The sequence below is a fragment of the Rhinoraja longicauda genome, chromosome 3 (genome assembly GCF_053455715.1).
Source record: "Rhinoraja longicauda isolate Sanriku21f chromosome 3, sRhiLon1.1, whole genome shotgun sequence".
Classification (NCBI taxonomy): domain Eukaryota; kingdom Metazoa; phylum Chordata; class Chondrichthyes; order Rajiformes; family Arhynchobatidae; genus Rhinoraja; species Rhinoraja longicauda.
The window spans coordinates 37,057,218-37,079,103 of record NC_135955.1 but is presented as its reverse complement, the minus strand read 5'-3'; the positions used below and the strand labels follow the sequence as shown (position 1 = coordinate 37,079,103).

Here is a 21,886-nt window from a genome sequence, read left to right as displayed (position 1 = left end):
GGTCCATTATTCCATGTTTTCTCTCTCCCTCCTTTTTTAAAAAGTGGGATAACATTAGCTACCCTCCAATCCACAGGAAGTAATCCTGAATCTATAGAACATTGGAAAATGATCACCAATGCGTCCACGATATCTAGAGCCACCTCCTTAAGTACCCTGGGATGCAGACCATTAGGCCCTGGGGATTTATCAGCCTTCAGTCCCATCAGTCTTCCCAACACCATTTCCTGCCTAATGTAAATTTCCTTCAGTTCCTCGGGTACCCTAGGTCCTCTGGCCACTAGTACATCTGGGAGATTGTGTCTTCCTTAGTGAAGACAGATCCAAACAAAGTACCTGATCAACTCGTCTGCCATTTCCTCGTTCCTCATAATAAATTCACCTGTTTCTGTCTTCAAGGGACCCACATTTGTCTGATCTAATTTTTTCCTCTTCACATACCTAAAGAAACTTTTACTATCCTTTATATTCTTGGCTAACTTATCTTCGTACCTCATCTTTTCTCCCTGTATTGCCTTTTTAGTTATCTTCTTTTGCTCTTTAAAAGTTTCCCAATCCTCTGGCTTCCCGCTCATCTTTGCTATGTTATACTTCTTCTCTTTTATTTTTATTCCCTTAGAATCTTTCTTCCTCTTTGGAATGAACTGATCCTGCACCTTCTGGATTATTCCCAGAAATACCTGCCATAGTTCTTCCATTGTCATCCCTGCTGGGGTCTCTTTCCAATCAACTTTGGCCAGCTCCTCCTTCATGCCTCCATAGTCCCCTTTGCTCAACTGTAAAATTGACACTTCCGATTTTCTCTTCTCCCTCTCAAATTGTAGATTAAAACATATTATGGTCACTACCTCCTAATATTATGGTCACTACCCCCTCCCATTCCAGTGGCTCAGCACTTCAACTCCCCCTCCCAATCTAACCTTTCTGTCCTGGGCCTCCTCCATTGTCATAGTGAGGCCCAGCGCAAATTGGAGGAACAACATCTCATATTTCGCATGGGCACTTTACACCCCAGCAGTATGAACATTGACTTCTCTAACTTCAGATAGTTCCTCTGTCCCTCTCTTTCCCGTCCCCCTTCCCAGTTCTCCCACTAGTCTTCCTTTCTCCTGCTACATTCTATCTTTGTCCCGCCCCATCCCCTGACATCAGTCTTAAGAAGGGTCTCGACCCGAAACGTCACCCATTCCTTCTCTCCCGAGATGCTGCCTGACCCACTGAGTTACTCCAGCATTTTATGTCTACCTCCTTAATACAAATAAGCAAGTGGTATTGCATTTTGGGAAGACAAAACAGGGCAGGACCTTCACAGGGAATGGTAGGGTCCTAAATACTGTTATAGAGCTAGGAGTACCAGTGCACAGTTCCCTGAAAATAGCGTCGCAAGTAGATATGGTGGTGAAGAATGCTTTTTGCATGCTGACCTTCTTTAGGGAACTATGTACTTGTACTCCTAGATCCCTTTGGGAATTGAGTACCGAGGTTAGCACATTATATCACAGTTGTACTGGATGTTCCTGAGGCTGCACTTTGGTTTTAGTCACCCAGCTACTGGAAAGATGTAATTAAGCTGGAAAGAGTGCAGAGAAGATTTACAAGGGTGTTGCCAGTTCTGAGCCAGAAAATCAGTTTTGCGATGACCTCACATGGTCACACACGTAATCAGTCATATTTGACCTCTGACCCTAAACAAACATTGTCAGCATAACATATAAAAATTTCACTTGATAAACTTCGACATACAAGTCATATATACAATACAAAACAATATACCTATAATGCTTTCAGAATAAGAAGAGATGCATTCCACAATTTTTCACATTTTTGTCACACACGTGACGAAGAATGGCCCGACTGCAGGCAGCACTGCCATTTTGTTTAGTTTAGAGATACAGCAAGGAAACAGGCCCTTTGGCCCATCGTGTCCGCACCAATCAGCGATCCCCGCACACTAACACTATCCTACACACACTCGAGACAATTTACAATTTTACTAATCCATTTACCCTATAAACCTGTACATCTTTGGTGTGGGAGGTAACCAGAACTCGCGGAGAAAACCCACACAGATCCGTGGAGAACGCACAAACTCCGCACAGACAGCATTCGCAGTCCGGATCAAACCTAGGTCTCTGGCACTGAAAGGCAGCAACACTACCACTGCGCCGTCCTTTTGTTTGATGTACTTTTAAAAAATAGCAGGAATTGGAGAAATAGAAGGAATTGGAATTGTGGAGGCTGGTGACAGGGTTGGAATCTTGGTAAGTTGCAAACCCTTCTCCCGCCAGCATAATCCAGTGTGACTCATTGCCAGCTGTAGAGCCGAGGAGCCTATCCCTCCTAAGCTCAAGAGTCAACCTTTTGCCTCGAGTCAAGAACATTTAACAAAGTTCCGCATGGTAAGCTGCCCTGGAAGGTTAGATCGCATGGGATCCTAGGAGATAGCTGATTGGATAGAAAATTTGCTTCATGGAAGGAAGCAGAGGGTGATGGTGGAAGGTTGTTTTTCAGACTGGGGGTCTGTGACTAGTGGTGTGCCTCAGGGTTCGGCGCTGGGCCCATTGCTATTTGTCATCGATATAAATTATTTGGACGAGAACGGTCAAGGCATGATGAGCAGATGACAAAAACTGGATGGCATTATAGATGGTTGTCAAAAAATGCAGCAAAATCTTGATCAGTTAGTCAGGTGTGCTGATGAATAGTTGATGGAGTTTAATACAGGAAAACGTGAGGTGTTGCATTTAGAGAAGTCTAACAAGAACAAGGCCTACACAGTGAATGGCAGGGCTATGGAGAGTGCTGTAGAGCAGAGGGATCTAGGAGTGCAGGTACATAATTCCTTGTAAGTGGCATCACAGTAGATAGGATTTTCAAGATAGACTCCAGCACATTGGCCTTCATCAGTCAGATTATTGAGTATAGAAGTTGGAAGGTCATTTAATAGTTATACAAAACATTGGTGAGGCTATATTTAGAGTATTGCATTGCTTTGGCTACCATGTTATACGAAAGATGTTATCAAGTTGGAAAGGGTGCAGAGAAGATTAATAAGGATGTTGCCAGGTCTAGAGGGCCTGGGCTATAGGGAGAGGTTGAGCTGGCTAGGACTTTATTCTTTGGAGAGCAGGAGAATGAGGGGTAATCTTATAGAGGTGTTACAAAATTACAAGGAATAGATCAAGTGAATTCACAGGTATCACAAAATGCTGGAGTAACTCAGCAGGTCAGGCAGCATCTAGGAGAGAAGGAATGGGTGACATTTCAGGTCTGAAGAATGGTCTCGGCCCAAAACGTCACCCATTCCTCTCCTAGATGCTGCCTGACCTGCTGAGTTACTCCAGCATTTTGTAATACCTTCGATTTGTACCAGCATCTGCAGTTATTTTCCTACACAAGTGAATCCGCAGTCTTTTGCCTAGAGTAGGGGAATTGAGAACAAACTCCATCCAACACTGCAAGAAATCGGAGAGAATTGTGGATGCAGCCCAGACCATTATGCAAAACAAACTTCCTTCCATTGACTCCATCTATACTTCATGCAGCCTTGGCAAGGCCACCAGCATAATCAAGGATGAGTCTCGCCCTGATCGATTCAGGACGGCTCAATTGTAATTATGTATAGTCTTTCCGCTGAATGGATAGTGCACAACTAAAAGCTTCTCACCGTTCCTCTTCACACGTGATAATATACTAAACAAAACGTCCCTCCTGTACCGGCTCCTTAGCCAGGCACTTAACTGTGCTATCATCCTGTTTCCTGGTCCACTAGCACATGGCATAGGGAGTAAATTCTCAGATTACAAGCCTGGAGGTCCTGTTTATAACTTTCTGCTTATCTCTATAAATTCTCTTTGTGGGACCTCATTTCCCTTCCTACCTGATGGTGGTAATATGGACTGCTTACCCAAACCCTTATCCTATGCCTGCTCAGAGACATTCTTCACCTTGGGAGAATAAAGAGGAAGAGGATTGGACTTTATTGCCTTCCATCACAGTGAGGAATGTGGGGAATCCGCTGTGGTGGATGTTTTTATTAACTTTTATGTAGTTGTGTGTCTTGTTGCTTTTGTTTTCGTATGGCTGTATGGTACCACATATCACTGCACCTTAATTGGTACATGTAACAATAAAAGACCTTTGAAAACTTTGAGAGGCAACAGAGCATTCAGGAGTCTCACTCGTGGCCACAGAAATCCTATCTGCCCCAAAATATACGATACGATATGATAGAACTTTATTTATCCCAGGAGGGAAAGTGATCTGCCAACAGACATAAAACACAACGATACATGAAAAAATCATCATAATCATCACCGTCCCCTATCTCTATTGCTCGCCAAGTCTTTGGCCTACCCTTCTGTCGAACAGAGCCAGCGTGGTGCCATTGATCTGGCTGCAACTATCACTTTTCCTGAGAGGCCATCCCCCCAACATTGTCCAAACTGGTATATTTGATTGAGAGAGTATCAGCCATGGGAGAAACCTGCACTACCTGTCGGCTCCTCCCGATGGTCACCCACCTAGTTGAGTGAATCCTTTGGTGTGACTACCTACCTCTGTGAAACTACTATCTACAATACCCTCTGCCTCCTGTATGCTCCTCAGTGAGTCCAACTGCCACTCCATACGACCCATGCGATCTGAGAGGGGCTGTAGATGGATAAACATCCTTCCGACATATTTCATCAGGGACACTTAAATGGTTCCTGAACTCCCACATCTCAGTGGGAGCATACAACTCACTGACCACTATTACTGCCATTTTCACAAATAGTGGAATGTGAGAACAGGAAAAGGAAAAATCTTTCCATGCCTTACATTGTTGCTGCTCACCCTTGACACAGAAGCCTGGTGTTCACTAAAGCTCACACTTTGACCTCAACCAGCAGCACTTCCACCTCAGGGCTGCCTTCTCAAAATGTCTCCACTAGATCTCGCCTTCCTTTTATTTACTGCTGGGCATCAGGGTGAGCAGCTCCTCGCTTGATGCAACCTACTTAAATTATCAGTGCAGCACTTGTTCCTTTCTAGGCCTTACATTAAAGAAAACCTTTGAGAGACATGATCGCCTCTGCACAAAACTCCGCATCAATCACTGCCTTTGCAAGTGATCAATACTGTCCTTCAAAATATTCCCCAATGATTCCCCTAACATGACGCCAGGCATACTGACTAGTAGTTTCCAGGGAAGATAGACAGAAAATTCTGGAATAATTCAGCGGGTCAGGCAGCATCTTTAGAGAAAAGGAATAGGTGATGATTCAGGTCGAGACCTTTCTTCAGACCAAGTGCCAGGGAAGAGGGAAACTAGAGGTATGAATAGGTACAGAACAAATCAAAGCCAGCACTGATGGCCAAGGAGCCCACAATGGTCCATTGTTGGCCGTGGGGGTGTTAACGAGGCGATACAAACAGTGAAATTAACAGGACGACTAGGTTGGGAGAGAGATGCAGGGAGGGAATGCAAGGGTTACAAAATTAGACAAATCAATAAACATACCGTTGGGTTGTAAGCTGCCCAAACAAAATATGAGGTGCCGTTCCTCCAATTTGCGTCTGGCCTCACTCTGACATTGGAGGAGGCCCAGGCCAGAATGGTCTGAATGGGAATGGGAGGGGAGTTAAAAGGTTTGGCAACCGGGAGATCATGCAGGCCAAGGCAGCATGAGCGAAGGTGTTTAGCAAAACAATCGCCCAGTCTGCGCTTAGTCTCATCGATATATAGGAGTCCACACCAAGTAATGGATACAGGTAGGAGGAGGTGCAAATTAACATCTTCCTCACCTGAAAGGACTGTCAAGGTTCCTGGATGGAGTCAAGGGATGTGGTATAAGGTCAAGTATTGCATCTCCTGCGGTTGAAGGGGAAAGTACTTGGGGAGGGGATGGTTTGGGTGAGAAGGGATGAGTGAACTAGGGAGTTGTGGAGGGAACCATCTCTGCGGAAAGGGGTGGGGAAGATAAGACCAGTGGGATCCCATTGGAGGTGGCAAAAATGTCGGAGGATTATGTGATGGCTGATGGGTGAAGTTTATGTGCTGGAGGCTTTTCCTTACTGTCTGTTTTGAACAAGAGGACAACAATACCCATCATTTTTGTTTTCATACCTCATTCCTGGCTCTGTTGCACAACTAACATGCTTTGTCTCCTTCGTCGATCTGTGCAAGTCTGTCTGACTCTGGGAATACTCTCCAACACCCCTTTAATCATTGCAGTATTGATTCATCAGGTCCCATCATTCCTCTGTAGCTGCAGGAGAACATCCTTTATATCACTTTATAAGTGGTTGCCATGGTGGCTCCACTTGGAAAGTGGAGGAAAACTTTATGATGCTGCTCTGGAAACTTCGTAATCAGAGATTGTGGGATTTAAAAAACAGCATGGCAGTGGCAAAAATGCTTTTGTAAAAGTGCTAAAATGCAGTAAATCAATTTCTAGGCTTCTGTGCTATCTGTTACGTTTACAGGTGCTCCACGGCTTATGATGCTTTGACTTGCGATATTTTGACTTTGCGATGGTGCAAATGGCAGCGACCTGTAGCGAGCCGCAGCTCGCTTCCGGCCACGTGATCAGGTGCATCAAATGCATTTCGACTTACAATATTTTCGGTTTGCGATGGGTTTCTCGGAATGGCAGCCTATCGTAAGCATTAGAGCACCTGTATATGTATCTTATTTTGTTTTAGTTTATAATTATCACGTCTAATGAGGTACAGTGAAAATCTTTTGTGTGCTTGCTATCCAGTCAAAGAAAAGATTATACACACACGATCAATCCATCCACAGTGCACAGATAAAAGATAAAGGGTACAACATATAGTGCAAGATAAAGTCTGATTAAAGATAGCTCAAAGGTCTCCAATGAGGTAGATGGGAGGTCAGAATCACACTCTGGCAGATGAGAGGACAGGTCAGTGTCTGATAACAGCTGGGAAAAACAGTCTCTGAATCTGCAGGCATGCGTTTTCAGACTTTGGTACCTCTTGCTTGAAGGGCGAGGGGAAAAGAGGGAGAAACTGGGGTGAGACTTGCTGAGGCAGGGTGAAGTATGGAAGCAGTCAATGGAAGGAAGGTTGGTTTGTGTGATGGTCTGGGCTACATTCGCAACTCTCTGCGAATTCTTATGGTCTTGGATGGAGTTGTTCCCAAACCAGGCAGTGATGCATCCCGATAAAATGCTTTCTACGCACATGCTGAACTTCCGAAGCTTTCTAAGGAAGTAAAGTCATTGATGTGCTTTCTTGACCAGAGCTTTGATGTGGCTAGTCCAGCAAATATCTATGCTTCAGCACTATCAATGTACACTTCGCTTCCTGAAGTCGATCACAATCTCCCTTGTCTTGCTGATATTGAGGGAGTGGTTGTTGTCTTGACACCAGGTTACAAGGTTCTCAATCTCCTTCCTGTACTCCGTCTCATCATTATTCGATATCCGTCCCACTACGGTGGTGTTGTCCTCAAATTTGTAAATTGAAAATCTGTAAATCTGTAAATTTGTAAATCCATTCAAATTTGCATTTGGATTTGGCTGCAGTCGTGGATGTATAGGGAGTAAAGAATAGGGGCGTCAGGAAAAACACCTAAACTGTTGGGGCATCGATCTTGCAGGAAGGTTTGCTCGTGCTCTGCACACAGGTTTAAACTAGCATGGTAGAGGATGGGGACCAGAGCAGAGCAGTAGGTCAGCAACTGGAGGGATCAAGGGGAAGGTAGTGGTCAGATCAAGTAAATCTGAAAGTCATGTCAGGCAGGGCTAAAGTAATGAATACAGTGGGGCTGATGGATTTAAGTGTATTTATTTAATTGTACAGAGTATTACGGAGAAAACCTGATGAAATTTGGGCCTGTATTAGTGCATGGAACTATAATGCAGGAATAAGAAAGAAGCAATCACAGTTATGGGGTTACAGGACAGGCTTCCCAAAAACCAGCTGGAGATAGAGGAACAGATTTGTAGGCAGATTATGGAAATGTGAAAGCAACAATGTTGTAGCAGATGACTTTAATCTCCTAAATATTGAATGTGACTCCATTAGTGCTTACATCTGGCAGAATTTGTTTTGTGCATCCAAGAAGGCATTTTAACACACTATGTAGATAGTTTAACAAAGTATGTAGATAGTCCAACTAGTAAAGAGGCCATTCTAGACGTGCTGGGAAATGAGTTTGCCCAGGTGACAGGAGTTTCAATGGATGAGCATTTGGCAACAGTGATCACAACTCCTTAAGTTTTCAGTTGGTAATGGATAAGAACAAGACTGGATCTTGGGGAAGAATGCTAATTGGGGAAAATCTATTTGCAACAGTATTAGGTAGGAGCTGTGAGAGTAGACTGGGATCAGCTGCTATCAGAGTCATAGATTCATGCAGCACAAAAACCAAGGCCTTCGGCTCAACTTGTCCATGCCTCTGCCCCATCTAAGCTGGTCCATCTTTGGCCTATATCCCTCGAAACCTTTTCTATCCGTGGACCCATCCAAGTGTCTTGTAAATTATGGTACCTGCCTCAACTACGTCCTCTGGCAGCACATTCCATATATTCACCATCCTCTGAGTGAAAAAGGTTGCCCCTCAGGTTCCTATTAAATCTGTTTCCCTCGCACCTTAAACCTATGTCCTCTGGTTCTTGATTTTCCCCACTCTGTCCAAATGTAATCCAGCCAAGTGTGAGATAATGCACTCTGGAAAGTTAAATATGGGCAGGAAATATATATATATATATATATATATATATATATATATATATTATATAAATAAAAGTCTCATCTTGTTTGCACCTATGCATGTTCCCGAAATACAGCCAAAACAGTACACGATAGTGCAACAATTTTAGGGGCACCTTACTCACCATTCACACGCAGTGTGCAGTATCAAGTTTCGTTATTTTTTTTAAGTTATTCACTTTATAAACTTTAATAAACTTTATTCTGTCATGTTGATCTAATACTTGCGTGTTTGGCGTCACAATGGGAACCCAATGGGTCATATATGAGATCGCCATTTTGAGATCGCCATTTTGATGTAATACGGTGTCACAACAGGGAGGGTTGCCAGACCAGGCGGCAGCACGCCTGCGCAGCAGCGCCGGGAGCACCGGCGCCCGTCCCGGCGTGCCCTGCGCCTGACCTTCTCCCTTGGTGCAGTGCGGCGGAAGAGAGGTCAAATAAGATGGCTGCCGGCAGGACGAACATGGGGAAGCGCCTTGCGTCCGTTCTCCTGCTGCTGGCCACCGCGATGGCCGCTCAGGACCGAGGTGTGTGGCTCCCTCTCCCCTTTCCTCTCCTCCCTCACCCGCCCCCAGCCCCGGGTGCGTTTTAGCGGCCCGGCAGCCATGTCTGCGCATTTGGGGGAGGGTTGCCGGGCCCGGTGCCCATGCAGTTGGGGGAAGGTTGCCAGGCCCGGCGCCAACACACCCAGAGAACCTTTAGTAACAACGGGACCCAACGGGTCCACAGGTCGTCTAGTAAACAATAAATAGCAGGGACCCAAGGAGACACCTTGAGATGAAAGTTCATAATTCCATGAAAATGGCAATTAGGATGGTGATGAATAGGATGGTGAAGAAGGCATTTGGTATGTCTGCCTTCATAGGCTAAGGCATTGAGTACAAGAGTCGGGACTCCATTTTGCATCTGTGCAGAACATTAGTCAGGCTGCATTTGGAGTATTGCGGTACAGGTATCAGTTGTGTGGTATCGGTATTATTAGAAATAGTTCAGAAGGGATTCATCAGGATATTGCCTGAGACCTAGGACTTTTGTTACAAGGAGAGGTTGCATAGGCTGGGTTTTTTTCCACTATCCCTATTGGCTAGGGAGTGGATGCAAAAGTGGGTTCACATAAACCTAATGTGAATCGGTATGGATGGTCGGTCTAGACTCAGTGGGCTGGAGGGCCTGTTTCTATGCTGTATTTTTAAAACAATTTTGGAGTAACTCAGCAGGTTAGGCATCATCTCTGGAGAACATGGACAGGCAGTGGTTCAGGTTAGGACCATCCTGGAATGCTGAGCTACTTTAGCATTTTGTGCCTTTTTTTGTAAACCAGCATCTGCAGGCTCTTATTTCTGCATAGATGGGGTAGATAGTCACAATCTTTTTTTCAAAGGCAGGGGAGCCTAGAACTAGTGAGCACGGGATAAGCTGAGAGGAGAGAAATTTAAAGAAGATTTGAGGGGTAAACATTTCACACAGAGGTTGGTGGTTATATGGCATGTGCTGCCAGGGGAGGTGGCAAAGCCAGATTCAATGTCAATCTTTAAAAAGCATTTGGACAGGTACTTGGAAAGGAAGGAAGTGAAGGGATATGGGCCTAGTGTTTGCAAATGAAACTAATGAAGATGGGCATCACAATCATCCAGTATGAGTTGGTCAGAAAAACCCATTTCTCTGCTATATGATTCCATGACTCCTTAGTGTGGCAAAGTCAGAGATCAAAGAATACAGGTTGCCTGCCATCCATGGGTTGAAAAATACACCAGATGCTAATTTAAATTTAATTTAGATTTTTTTAATGCCAGAATAAAAGAACATTGATTGGATGCAAAATTCCCCCTGAAAAATCAGGTATTGAATTATCATAGGCCAAGGTACCCAGAAATGTCCTTTATATTCCTTTAGACTTTAGAGATACAGCACAGAAACTTCGGCCCACCGAGTTCACGCCGACTAGCGATCATCCTATGCACTATGCACTAAACTATCCTATGCACTAGGGACAATTTATAATTTTATCAATGCCAATTATCCTACAAACCAGTACGTTTTTGGAGTGTGGGAGGAAACAGAAGCACCTGGAGAAAACCCACGTGGTCACCAGGAGAATGTACAAACTCCGCACAGACAGCACCCAGTCAGGATCGAACCTGGGTCTATGGCGCGAAAAGGCAGCAGCTCCACTGCTGTGCCACTGTGCCACCCAATGTGCCGAATAGGCCAGTAGGAAACAACTCAGAACTGTTTCTTTGCACCCACAACCCCCAGTGCTGTGCAAAGTAACTTTTGCAAAGTTAGTCACATTTGGATTAGCCATTCCTCCACAAGTACATTCTTAAATACAAACTGATTGTTCCCATTATCCTATAATCCATTTTAAAAGCAATCTCCTCACCTTCAACTCTCATTAGACAATAGACAATAGACAATAGGTGCAGGAGTAGGCCATTTGGCCCTTCGAGCCAGCACCACCATTCAATGTGATCATGGCTGATCATTCTCAATCAGTACCCTGTTCCTGCCTTCTCCCCATACCCCATACCTCCGCTATCCTTGAGCTCTATCTCGCTCTCTCTTGAATGCATTCAGAGAATTGGCCTCCACAGCCTTCTGAGGCAGTGAATTCCACAGATTTACAACTCTCTGACTGAAAAAGTTTTTCCTCATCTCCGTTCTAAATGACCTACCCCTTATTCTTAAATTGTGGCCACTGGTTCTGGACTCACCCAACATTGGGAACATGTTTCCTGCCTCTAACGTGTCCAATCCCTTAATAACCTTATATGTTTCGATAAGATCCCCTCTTATCCTTCTAAATTCCAGTGTATACAAGCCTAGCCGCTCCAGTCTTTCAACATATGACAGTCCCGCCATTCCAGGAATTAACCTAGTAAACCTATGCTGCACGCCCTCAATAGCAAGAATCTACGCTGCACGCCCTCAATGGCAAGAATTGTTAGACTATAGCATCTCCAGAGTCACAGAGATTCATACAGCATGGAAACAGGTCACTCATTGCAACTCATCCATGCCGACAAGGTTTTATACCCGAGCTACTGCCATTTGCCTGTGCCTGGCCCCTATCGCTTTAAACCTTTCCTATTTCTGTACTTGTCAAGGGTCTTTTAGACATTGCCATTATACCCGCCTCTACAATTTCCTCAGTGTAAAGAAATTGCCCCTCAGGTCATTTAAATCTTCCATCTCTCACCTAAGCCCTCTAGTTCTGGGAAAAAGACTGTAACCATTCACCTTATCTATGCCACTCATGATTTTGTATATCTCGAATCCAAAATTAAATGCATCCTTGCCATTTCATCCTTTAAGCAACTAATTCTTTACCTTTCTCCCATGATTGAATTACTATTACATTAGATGATACAACAATCATACCTCGAGGTATCCCTGATATTCCTTGCTTGGCTCCTCTCCACATTGCCGCACTAGTTAAGAATCTGCCCCCTCATCACAAATAACCTCGGTTCATTTGATCTGACCCTCTCCCATTTCTCCTCCCATGCTACTTCACCTGCTGTGATTAGATCTTACTGAGATCCCACTAATTCCCAACACTTTGTTGTTCTTCTCAGTGCTTCTTTTCTCGAATCTTTCCCAAACTACAGCACTCCCCAACAACTATTTCCTGCAGCATCCTCTGCCCCAAGACTCCTACCCCAAAACTATGGCAACAGCCCTGTCACATCAGGACACCTTCCAATAATCTTCCCCACAGTGCCTTTCGAAAAATCCACTCCTAGACACCTTGACTTAACACTCACCAAACTCCAAATTATTATCCAATGCTCCTATACCGCACCTGAGCCCCAAATAAACCCCTTCAAAGTGACCCCCAACAACTGACAATCAATCACTCCCTCAGTACTCAATGACACAAGAGACCGGCGTGTACATCACTTGGGACATCATTCAACATCTCACATTCCCCCACTCCCACCCACCGCCCAGGAATATCATTGACAGTAAAGTTACCAAGTCCTTACCAGTCCATCACAGTTGCTGATGGCCACTGTGGCTCCTGCAATATGGCTGATGCCCCCAGTGTAGATGCAGTCCCCGTTCAGTGGCTCTGTATGGTTCTGCTCATCCTCCTGCCATTCCACCACAGCTCCTGGGACCAGCAGCCGGTTGCTGGGCTTCAGTCTCAGCTGCCAGTTCTGACCAAAGACTGTGACATTGAAGAAGAGAGGGTGAAGCTTGGTGTGTGCCTCTCCTGGATCCACGGACCAGGAATCAGGGCCACTCTGCCGCTTCCTCCGAGCCGCAGTGCCCGACACCAAATGAGACACAAAGCGGCCCTGGGCATCCGTTCTGAGCGGGGTCACCAGTCCGTACTCCTGACCCAGAGAAGCAAATCTTTGCAAAAACTCTGCAAACAAAACCAAACAACAGCAATTAGCAAACTCTGCAAGACCAAACAATCCGTTAAACAAACTGCCCAATCATTCTGCTCCTCCAAACACTCTATTCATCATGCCCATCCTAATGTCACACGCGTCTTCCTGCCCTGCATTTTGTACTGCTACATTCTTTCACTCTCCAACTGCTCCCATTGACTCATTCATCAGATAACCTGGTTTGCAGTTTATCCCCAAGATCGCCCTAGATTTATTCTATCAGACACATCCCGTCCACCACCCTCCCTGCAGCCTTACAAGCTTCTCCGTCTTCTTCCCAGTTTTAAGGGAGGGTTTTCAACCCGGATTGTTGGTTCTGTTTCTCATCCTCAGATGCCACAGGACCTGTTCAATATGTCCAGTATTTTCAGTTTTTATTTAATCTTTACTAACTGACAACATCTATCCATCACTCCCTCCTTTCCTGTCCATCATTCATTTCATCTTATCCGTCACTACTCAGTTTAGTTTAGCTTAGGTCTACTGAGTCCACACCGACTGGTGATCAGTAGGACTAGTTCTGACTGAATTTCGTCCAATATTGGATGACAAATAAAGCTATCTTGAATCTCTTGAATCTTGAATCTTACACACGAGGGACAAATTTACAGAATCGAATTAACCTACAAACTTGCACGCCTTTGGAATGTGGGTGGAAGCCGGAGCACCCGGAGAAATTGCACACGATCACAGAGAGAACGTATAAACTCCATACTGACAGCACCCATAGTCAGGATCGAACCCAGGTCACTGGCGCTGTAAGGCAGCAACTCTGCTGCTGTGCCACTGTGCCGCCCAGCAATCAATGATTCCCACCTATCCCTCCTGTTAAATCAGTATCTTCCGCAATTATCACTAAATGGTGCATTCAAATGTTCCTCTATTAATCCATGCGTTCTTTATCATCCAAGTAAAGGTGTAGTGAAATGGCAACACACCCACCTCTGTTGTCAGTTACTTTGGATTCAGCCTGCAGAAATAAAAACATCAAAATTAATATCAGGCATCTGATTTTTTTTTTTAAGAAATTTGCTTTTAATGTCATTAAACATTCACATTAACCTTTGCTGTGAAGTCAACCAATGCAGAGGTGCATGTGGAGAGGAAATTGGACAATGTGGGGAAAAAGCGCACTGAAATTAAGGCGTACAATTAATGCATCTGCTTCACACATTACAAAACATACGCAAGGTTTATTTAATGCAACAGATTATCACGAAACAGTCAAGGTGCCATTCCACGTGTGACCAGCATTGACTGAAGCTGGCTCGTCTGACTGAAGCTATGCCTGCTTTTCATTTAAAAATGAGTGGAAATTATTCCACAGATTTGAACAAAGCTTGGCAGAATGGAACTGGAACAGGGACAGAACAGAGTGCAGATGATGGAATTTGGAACAAGAAAACTTCTGGAAAAACTCAGTAGGCCAAGCAGCATCTGTGAATGCAAAAATTGTGAGTCCATGTATCAGGTTGAGACTCAGCATTAGGGCAGATTGCGGCGAACACTGGGCAAACGGCTTTTATGTGGCTCATTGACCTTGGAAAAAAAAGAAGAAAAAAAAAAAAAAGAGAGAGAGAGAGGGAGAGAGAGAGAGAGAGAGAGAGAGAGAGAGAGAGAGAGAGAGAGAGAGAGAGAGAGAGAGAGAGAGAGAGAGAGAGAGAGAGAGAGAGAGAGAGAGAGAGAGAGAGAGAGAGAGAGAGAGAGAGAGAGAGAGAGAGAGAGAGAGAGAAAGAGAGAAAGAGAGAGAAGAGAGAAAGAGAGAAAGAGAGAGAAGAGAGAAAGAGAGAAAGAGAGAAAGAGAGAAAGAGAGAAAGAGAAACAGACAGATAGAGAGAAAGAGAAACAGACAGATAGAGAGAAAGAGAAACAGACATAGAGAAAAACAGACAGATAGAGAAAAACAGACAGATAGAGAAAAACAGCGAGATGACAGGCAGAGAAATGTAAAGGATAGCGGAGTCAGGGGGTATGGGGAGAAGGCAGGAATGGGGTACTGATTGAGAATGATCAGCCATGATCACATTGAATGGCGGTGCTGGCTCGAAGGGCCGAATGGCCTCCTCCTGCACCTATTGTCTATTGAAATCCTGCTCATGGACCCAGCCTTTCTCCAGATGCATTCAAAGTGGCAGTGAGAAGAAGTTACATTCAATATTAATGCAAAGAGGATGAGCCACCAAATCTACTCCAAAGGCACCTCCTAAATCTGCAATATCTATCACCAAAAAAGGAAAGATCATCAGGTAATGCAGCACCCTGACTAGGTAATATGGCACAATGTGTAAACACTGGAACTCTGACTAACAACAGTAGGAATACCATCAACAGAAAATGTTATAGTAACTCGCCATCACTCTCCAAAGAGCAGAGAGATAGCCAATTAATGTGTCATTATCCACAATGCCCACATCTTGGAAATAAATAAAATGGCAGCAATGCTTAAAAATGTTGAATGGCCTCACACATGCTCAAGATGGTCATGAATGAACACATGGTCAAGGACAGTGGCATTGTAAAATCCCACCTGCCAGCAACTGCTTCACTGAAGGTTATTGGGCAAGCTGACAGATTGATGGGCCTACATGAAACCCAACAGTGTACTATCAAGGATGATTGGATGGGGAAGAGGATGAGGAGGATGAGGATGAGGATGAGGATGAGGATGAGGAGGAGGAGGAGGGCAAAGGAGGCAACCCTGCGGACAACATCACAGGGAACCTGGGACTCATGCACTTCAACAAGGTAGACACGGCAAGCACTTCTTTAATTGTGGGCTAATAGTGATGACTCATTAAAGATTTGGAGCTCACAAATGCAATGCTTTTCAGACAACTCCATGTAGAAGAAAGACAACAACAAACGTCAAAACAAGCATCACGAGAAGATCCAGATGGCCACCAGCAAAATCATTTTACTGCAGTATTTTTCTCCTCCTGCAAAGACTTAACATCCTTCTTTCAAATATTTGCAGTCCAGTTCAATAACAAACACTAACCACATAAGACGTGGGGACAAGGGACAGCTGCCAGCATTTCAACAGTAAGCTTCCTTCTAAGATTAACAAATGCATGTACTGATTTCTCACTACCAAATAACTGCTCTGCATACTTCTTATGTGTATGCAAACCGCACACGCAGACAAGGCACACAATATACCACAAGTTACAATTTACAGGCTTGTGATTCTAGAGGTTAATTGGAAGCAAACTACTATCCCTCTGACAAAAGCACTACCAGCTGGTCTGATTTCATCCCTACAAAACCATACACTGACTACCTCAGAATCTAGACTTTAGATTGTTAACATTAAGACCTCAGCCATTTTTCCTCAATGCACGGAACCAAAATTGTGGCTACGAGTAAGGGGATTGGATCCTTACCCTAGTACTTAGCAACTGTTGCCCCTAATACTTCTGGGCATAAGGTCTATTGACTGAAGACATGTGACAGGAACCATACTCAAAAAAAGGAAAATCTCAAAGTTCCACCTTCATTTGAAACACACCAAATTATAGTTTCACTTCTAATTGCAGCTCTAGCTCAGCAACTTTCTGTAAAGTGAATTATAGGTGGAGACAGGAAGATAGAGGGAGATCTGGGAAGGGGGAGGGGAAGAGAGGGACAGAGGAACTATCTAATGTTGGAGAAGTCAATGTTCATACCACTGGGCTGCAAGCTGCCCAGGCGAAATATGAGGTGCTGTTCCTCCAATTTCCGGTGGGCCTCACTATGGCACTGGAGGAGGCCCATGACAGAAAGGTCAGATTGGGAATGGGAGGGGGAGTTGAAGTGCTCAGCCACCGGGAGATCAGATTGGTTAACGCGGACCGAGCGCAGGTGTTAAAGCGAGCGCAGGTTATTTAAACTGGTTTAAATAAATCATCTTTTAAAAAAACATCGATTAGAACACAAGTTTGTCTTCCATGCCGATAATTTCATGATTTTTTTGTTCTGCATCCTTTGACATGTCCGCAGTTCATCTGTGTGTACAATATATCTGTTCCATTGGTGCAGTGTCCAGAACTGAACACAATTTCTAAATATGGTCAAAAGAGATTATTTATTTGATTGTAACATATCACGCACTTTCCTATCCCAATCCTCTTGCTTTTGACCACCAGTTCCATGTAACACCCAGTAGAGTTCAACAAGCATTCACAGATCCGAACTTTGACATGTTCAGCTTATCCAAATAACACCCCTCTGATTTGCCTTTCTCAGTTCCAATGTGAATGACCCCGAATTCCCTTTCATTGAACTTATCTACTCCACTTCTTCCTACTGATTTTAGCTGCGGAGTGTATTTACTGGCAACACCACGCGAACCAATGAGCTGTAGGTGGGCGGTGTGTAGACAGAGAAACTCCACCACAGTACTTTTGCAACTTTCTGCAACCGCTGGCACCCCTACCCCCCCCCCCCCAACCCCAACCCCAACCCCAACAACAGTGCTTCCTGCGCCGTCTTAACTTTGGTTTCCTCGACAAATTTTCCGCAATTCGTCCGTCATTTCTAAATACAATGAAAAGCCAAGGAAGCTCACCTCTGCGTTTAAAACTCAAACCACAACCAAAGTAAAATCAAAATACATGTATCAAAATCCAACAGTCCATTGCGTGGGACGTTGCTAAAACACTTTTACAAAACACAAATAACTTTAACCGCTATTAGCCCTTCAATTAAGCTTGTTACGGTTTCCTCAAAAATTGTTGCAACTTCCCAACTGGTAACGTCAAACACTCCAGCACGTTTAACGCTGTCTGGACACTTAAGCCGCCGTGCTTAACTGTTCCAGAGTTCTGCAAAAGAGGCACCGAATGTGTCAGGAAAAAAAAAACCAAATATAACAACGCTTTTCAAATTAATCTAAGCTATCAGAGTTGCCAATCGTGAAACAATCCTTCGTGAAATGCCCCAGAAGGCAAAGATCCTGAAAGGTGCGATTAACTTACACGCAGTGCTGCAGTCAAACTCTGCAGTAATGTCCCAGCTACGAGCCACACTGACAGGAGAAGCATCACCTCGTCGAATGACCTTTAATATGAAAACTCGGGGAGAGAAAGCGAGCCCAAGGGGATTGTATGACCGTGCGGGTCCCGGGTTGGTGAGGACGGTGAAAGGAGCTCAGTCGTGTAAAGACAGTGTGCAGCGCCGACACTGACTCCTGCCCCCCAACCCCGGGTAATAAACTACACAGCGCCAGCGCTAGCTTGACGTCAGCGCCTAGAGTGCAAACACATGCTGACACCGAGCTGCCAAGAAGACAGCCCTTAGTTCACGGAGACCACGGATAGGAATCGCTGCTGGCTGATTCTGCACGCTGCGTTTGGGAAAACCACACGCTCCCACCCTTGGCAACTGCAAACGTTTCTTCTGAATGTTCAGCGAACCTCAACAAAGCAGACCGCAGCAGCAACAACGAGGGTGTTTATATTGGAAGACATAGTATGGTTCAATGGTGTTTTATTGTCACATGTGCGAAGTGCAAACGCAGTGAAATTCTTGCAAACAATCCAGTCACGAAATACAGTGTAAGGAGGAACTGCAGATGCTGGCCGCACAGTTGTGAGTGTATAGGGGGTGTAGTAGGGAACGGAGAATGTATCTTAGTTGGGCACCAGTGTTGTGGATTGGAGGTGTCACCTACTGTGCTTTGAGAGGTTGGTTATGGTGGATATTAACTCCTACTTTGGTAAGAATCTGGACCCACTACAATTTGCCAACCGCCACATTGGATCAACGGGGAATGCAATCTCACTGGCTCACCACTCTGCACTGAACCACTTAGACAATACCTCAGGCTGTTGTTCATAGACTCAGCATTCAACACCTTTGCCCCCTCCAAACTTGTTACTAAGTTCAGGGAACTGGGACTCTGCACATTGTTACTATATCCTCAACATCCTCATCAACAGAACATACTGTAATCAGTACGAATTGGCAGCAACACTTCCTCCTTAATAGCCATCAGCACAGGGACACCTCAAAGCTGTGTGCTCAGCTCCCTATTCCACTCACTCTATACTCATGACTATGTAGCCAGACACGGTTCCAACTCCATCTTTAAATTCGTCAATGACACATGGTTGTTGGACAAGTTACGGATAATGATGAGTCAGAGTAGAGGAGAGCAATTGATCGTCTAATTAAATTGTGCCAGAACAACAAGCTTACTGTCAATATCAGTGAAACCAAGAAACTGACTTTAGAAGAGGAAGTTCCAAATTGGAAGTTCCTCCAACTTGCGTTGGGCCTCACTTTGACAGTGGAGAAGGCCCAGGACAGAAAGCTCAGTATGGGAATGGGGGGAGTTAAAGCATTTAGCAACCAGGAAATCGGGTAGGCCTAGGCGGACTGAGCGGAGGTGTTCAGCGAAACAATTGCCAAGCCTGCACTTGGTCTCCTGGATATATAGGAGTCCACAACTGGAACAGCGGATATAGTAGATAAGGGTGGAGGAGATGCAAGTGAACTGCCTCACCTGAAAGGATGAGGTTGGAGAAACTGTTGGTACAGGCGCACCCGAGGCTTCTGTTAAAAGCAGGCATTGAATGCATTGGGTTTATCAGTGAGGGACCAATGTTGCCAGCAATACTGCCAACCTTTGCAGGTCAATGTGCAGATCTTTGTATATTCTCACATCCTTAAAGAGAACATTGGTAAGCTGGTTCGAAACAACATATGGAATGTTTTCCTTCATTTGGCAAGGAATTTAAAATGAGGGAGGTTTTGCTTATACAATGCAAGATGGACCACAGCTTGTTCACCTCTGGTCACATTGCCAGAAAAATCTAAGTGCTCTGGAGATATATGACCAAGTTTTCTTGGTTAAAAATTGTAGCTTTGATAAGCTCGGGAACTTTTCTTGTCAACAGAGGAGATCAAATGGAGATTTGGTTGTGATGTATGAAATGACAATAGGGCTGAACAATGGGATCATAAACCAAGGAGCATAAATTTAAGGTAACTGGGAGAAAGATTAGAGAGACGATGAGGAGAGGAAAACAAAATCACCAAGATGATGGTAAATGTCTGCCACCCACTGTCTGAAGGGATTTAAATGCCAAACGCATAATCATGTCAAAAAGATACTTGGACATTTTCTTGCAGAGCTGTGAACCACAGGACTGTGAAACTAAGTGGAAACTAAGTGTGCAGCAAAGTGGGTTTAGGCTAGTCAGCTCTCTGCCTACTGATGGAGAGGAAACAGTGTCCTCCTACATTGTAGATTTCACAAGATCCAGTGTTTCTCTGGCAGTGCAATTCTTTCATTGCTTTACTTAAATGGTAATCTAGTTTTCTTGCTGTTTTCATGACGGGACTTGAACCCATAACCAAAAGAAGAACAAAATAAGGAAAGGATTAAATTTAATTAAAAAGAAACCTTGAAAAATGGGGCTGATGTATACACACTAGTAAAGGAAAATTTGACAGGATATGGCAAAAGTGCAAAGGCTGAATAGTCTTTTTCAAGGCTCGGAGTTCCCATAATTTTATATAAAATAATTACATTCAGTTGGAAAATAGTCAGCCGAGGTTGCAATTTAATTCATAGGGGATTAAGGACATGGTTTAGATATAGTATAATCTTTTGCACCACTGTTAAACGTTGGATTGGATTTTTATTGAGAAGTAATAATTTAACATTGCTGTTGGTCCATTTAGAAGATTAACCAAACATTACAGAAATAAGGTTTATTATTCACTTCAATGAGCTTCATTGCTTAATGCTAATTTTAGTATCTTTGCAAATGGTTTGAAATGACAGGTTTAAATTTCAATGCCAAATATATGCATTAGGATTGAGGTTAGCAGAATAGGTTACTGCTTAATTAAATGTCCAATAACAGCATCAAATACCCTATATTTTCAAGTGTTCATTAGTTATTGGAACACATTTTGTTATATCCATTTCAACTGATGGAAGTATGTGCAGGATATAGCACCCTTTGCAGTGTTTGTATCTCCCAATGCAATTAAGTGTGGCTGCTTTTGCAATAGTTTAGTTTAGTTTAGAGATAAAGCGCAGAAACTGGCCCACCGGGTCCGTGCCGACCAGCGATCCCCGCACATTAACACTATCCTACATCCACTAGGGACAATTTTTACATTTACCAAGCCAATTAACCTACAAACCTGTACGTCTTTGGAGTGTGGGTGGAAACCGAAGATCTTGGAGAAAACCCACGCAGGTCACGGGGAGAACGTACAAACTTCATACAGCCAACACCCATAGTTGGGATCGAACCCAGGTCTCCGGCGCTGCATTCGCTGTAAGGCAGCAACTCTACCGCTGCGCCACCGTGCTGCCCTATGGGACAATAGGGACAATGGAGCAATGAATTTGCTCTTTAGAGTAACCTCCTCGAAAGAACAGTGAAATAATGAACTAAAAAGCAGTATTGATGATACTGATTGAGAGATCAATATTTACCATGATACCCACCATAATGTCTCTGCTCTTCTTCAAAACATTTCCATCCAACTAAGAATAAACAAGGACACAACTTAATGTTCCACCCATAACAGTAGCACTTCCTCTGGGCTGCACTGTTACATCAGACTAGGCCTTTATACTCAAGGCTGTGGAATTGAACTTGATCCCACAACTTTCTGATTCTAACTCAAATTGAAGCACAGCTATTGCAGCTGAATAAACTGTAGCAACAGAATAAAAAAGCGAGATTAACCTGTTAGCTTAGGCTACAGGGTGTTCGTGAAATGGACTGTGAAATGGCAGATGTAGTTTCATC

The 21,886-nt window shown here is 44.2% G+C and overlaps 1 protein-coding gene across 1 annotated transcript in view; it reads right to left on the bottom strand.

Moving 5' to 3' along the window:
* LOC144592240 (A disintegrin and metalloproteinase with thrombospondin motifs 3-like) overlaps nt 1–20,447 on the bottom strand; it is a 224,462-nt gene extending 204,015 nt beyond the window's left edge. Inside the window, 3 exon segments of the mRNA XM_078396772.1 lie at nt 12,717–13,102; nt 14,073–14,100; nt 20,355–20,447. Of these exon segments, the coding sequence (XP_078252898.1) occupies nt 12,717–13,102; nt 14,073–14,100; nt 20,355–20,447 (507 nt within the window).
* Between the last annotated feature and the right edge of the window lie 1,439 nt (nt 20,448–21,886).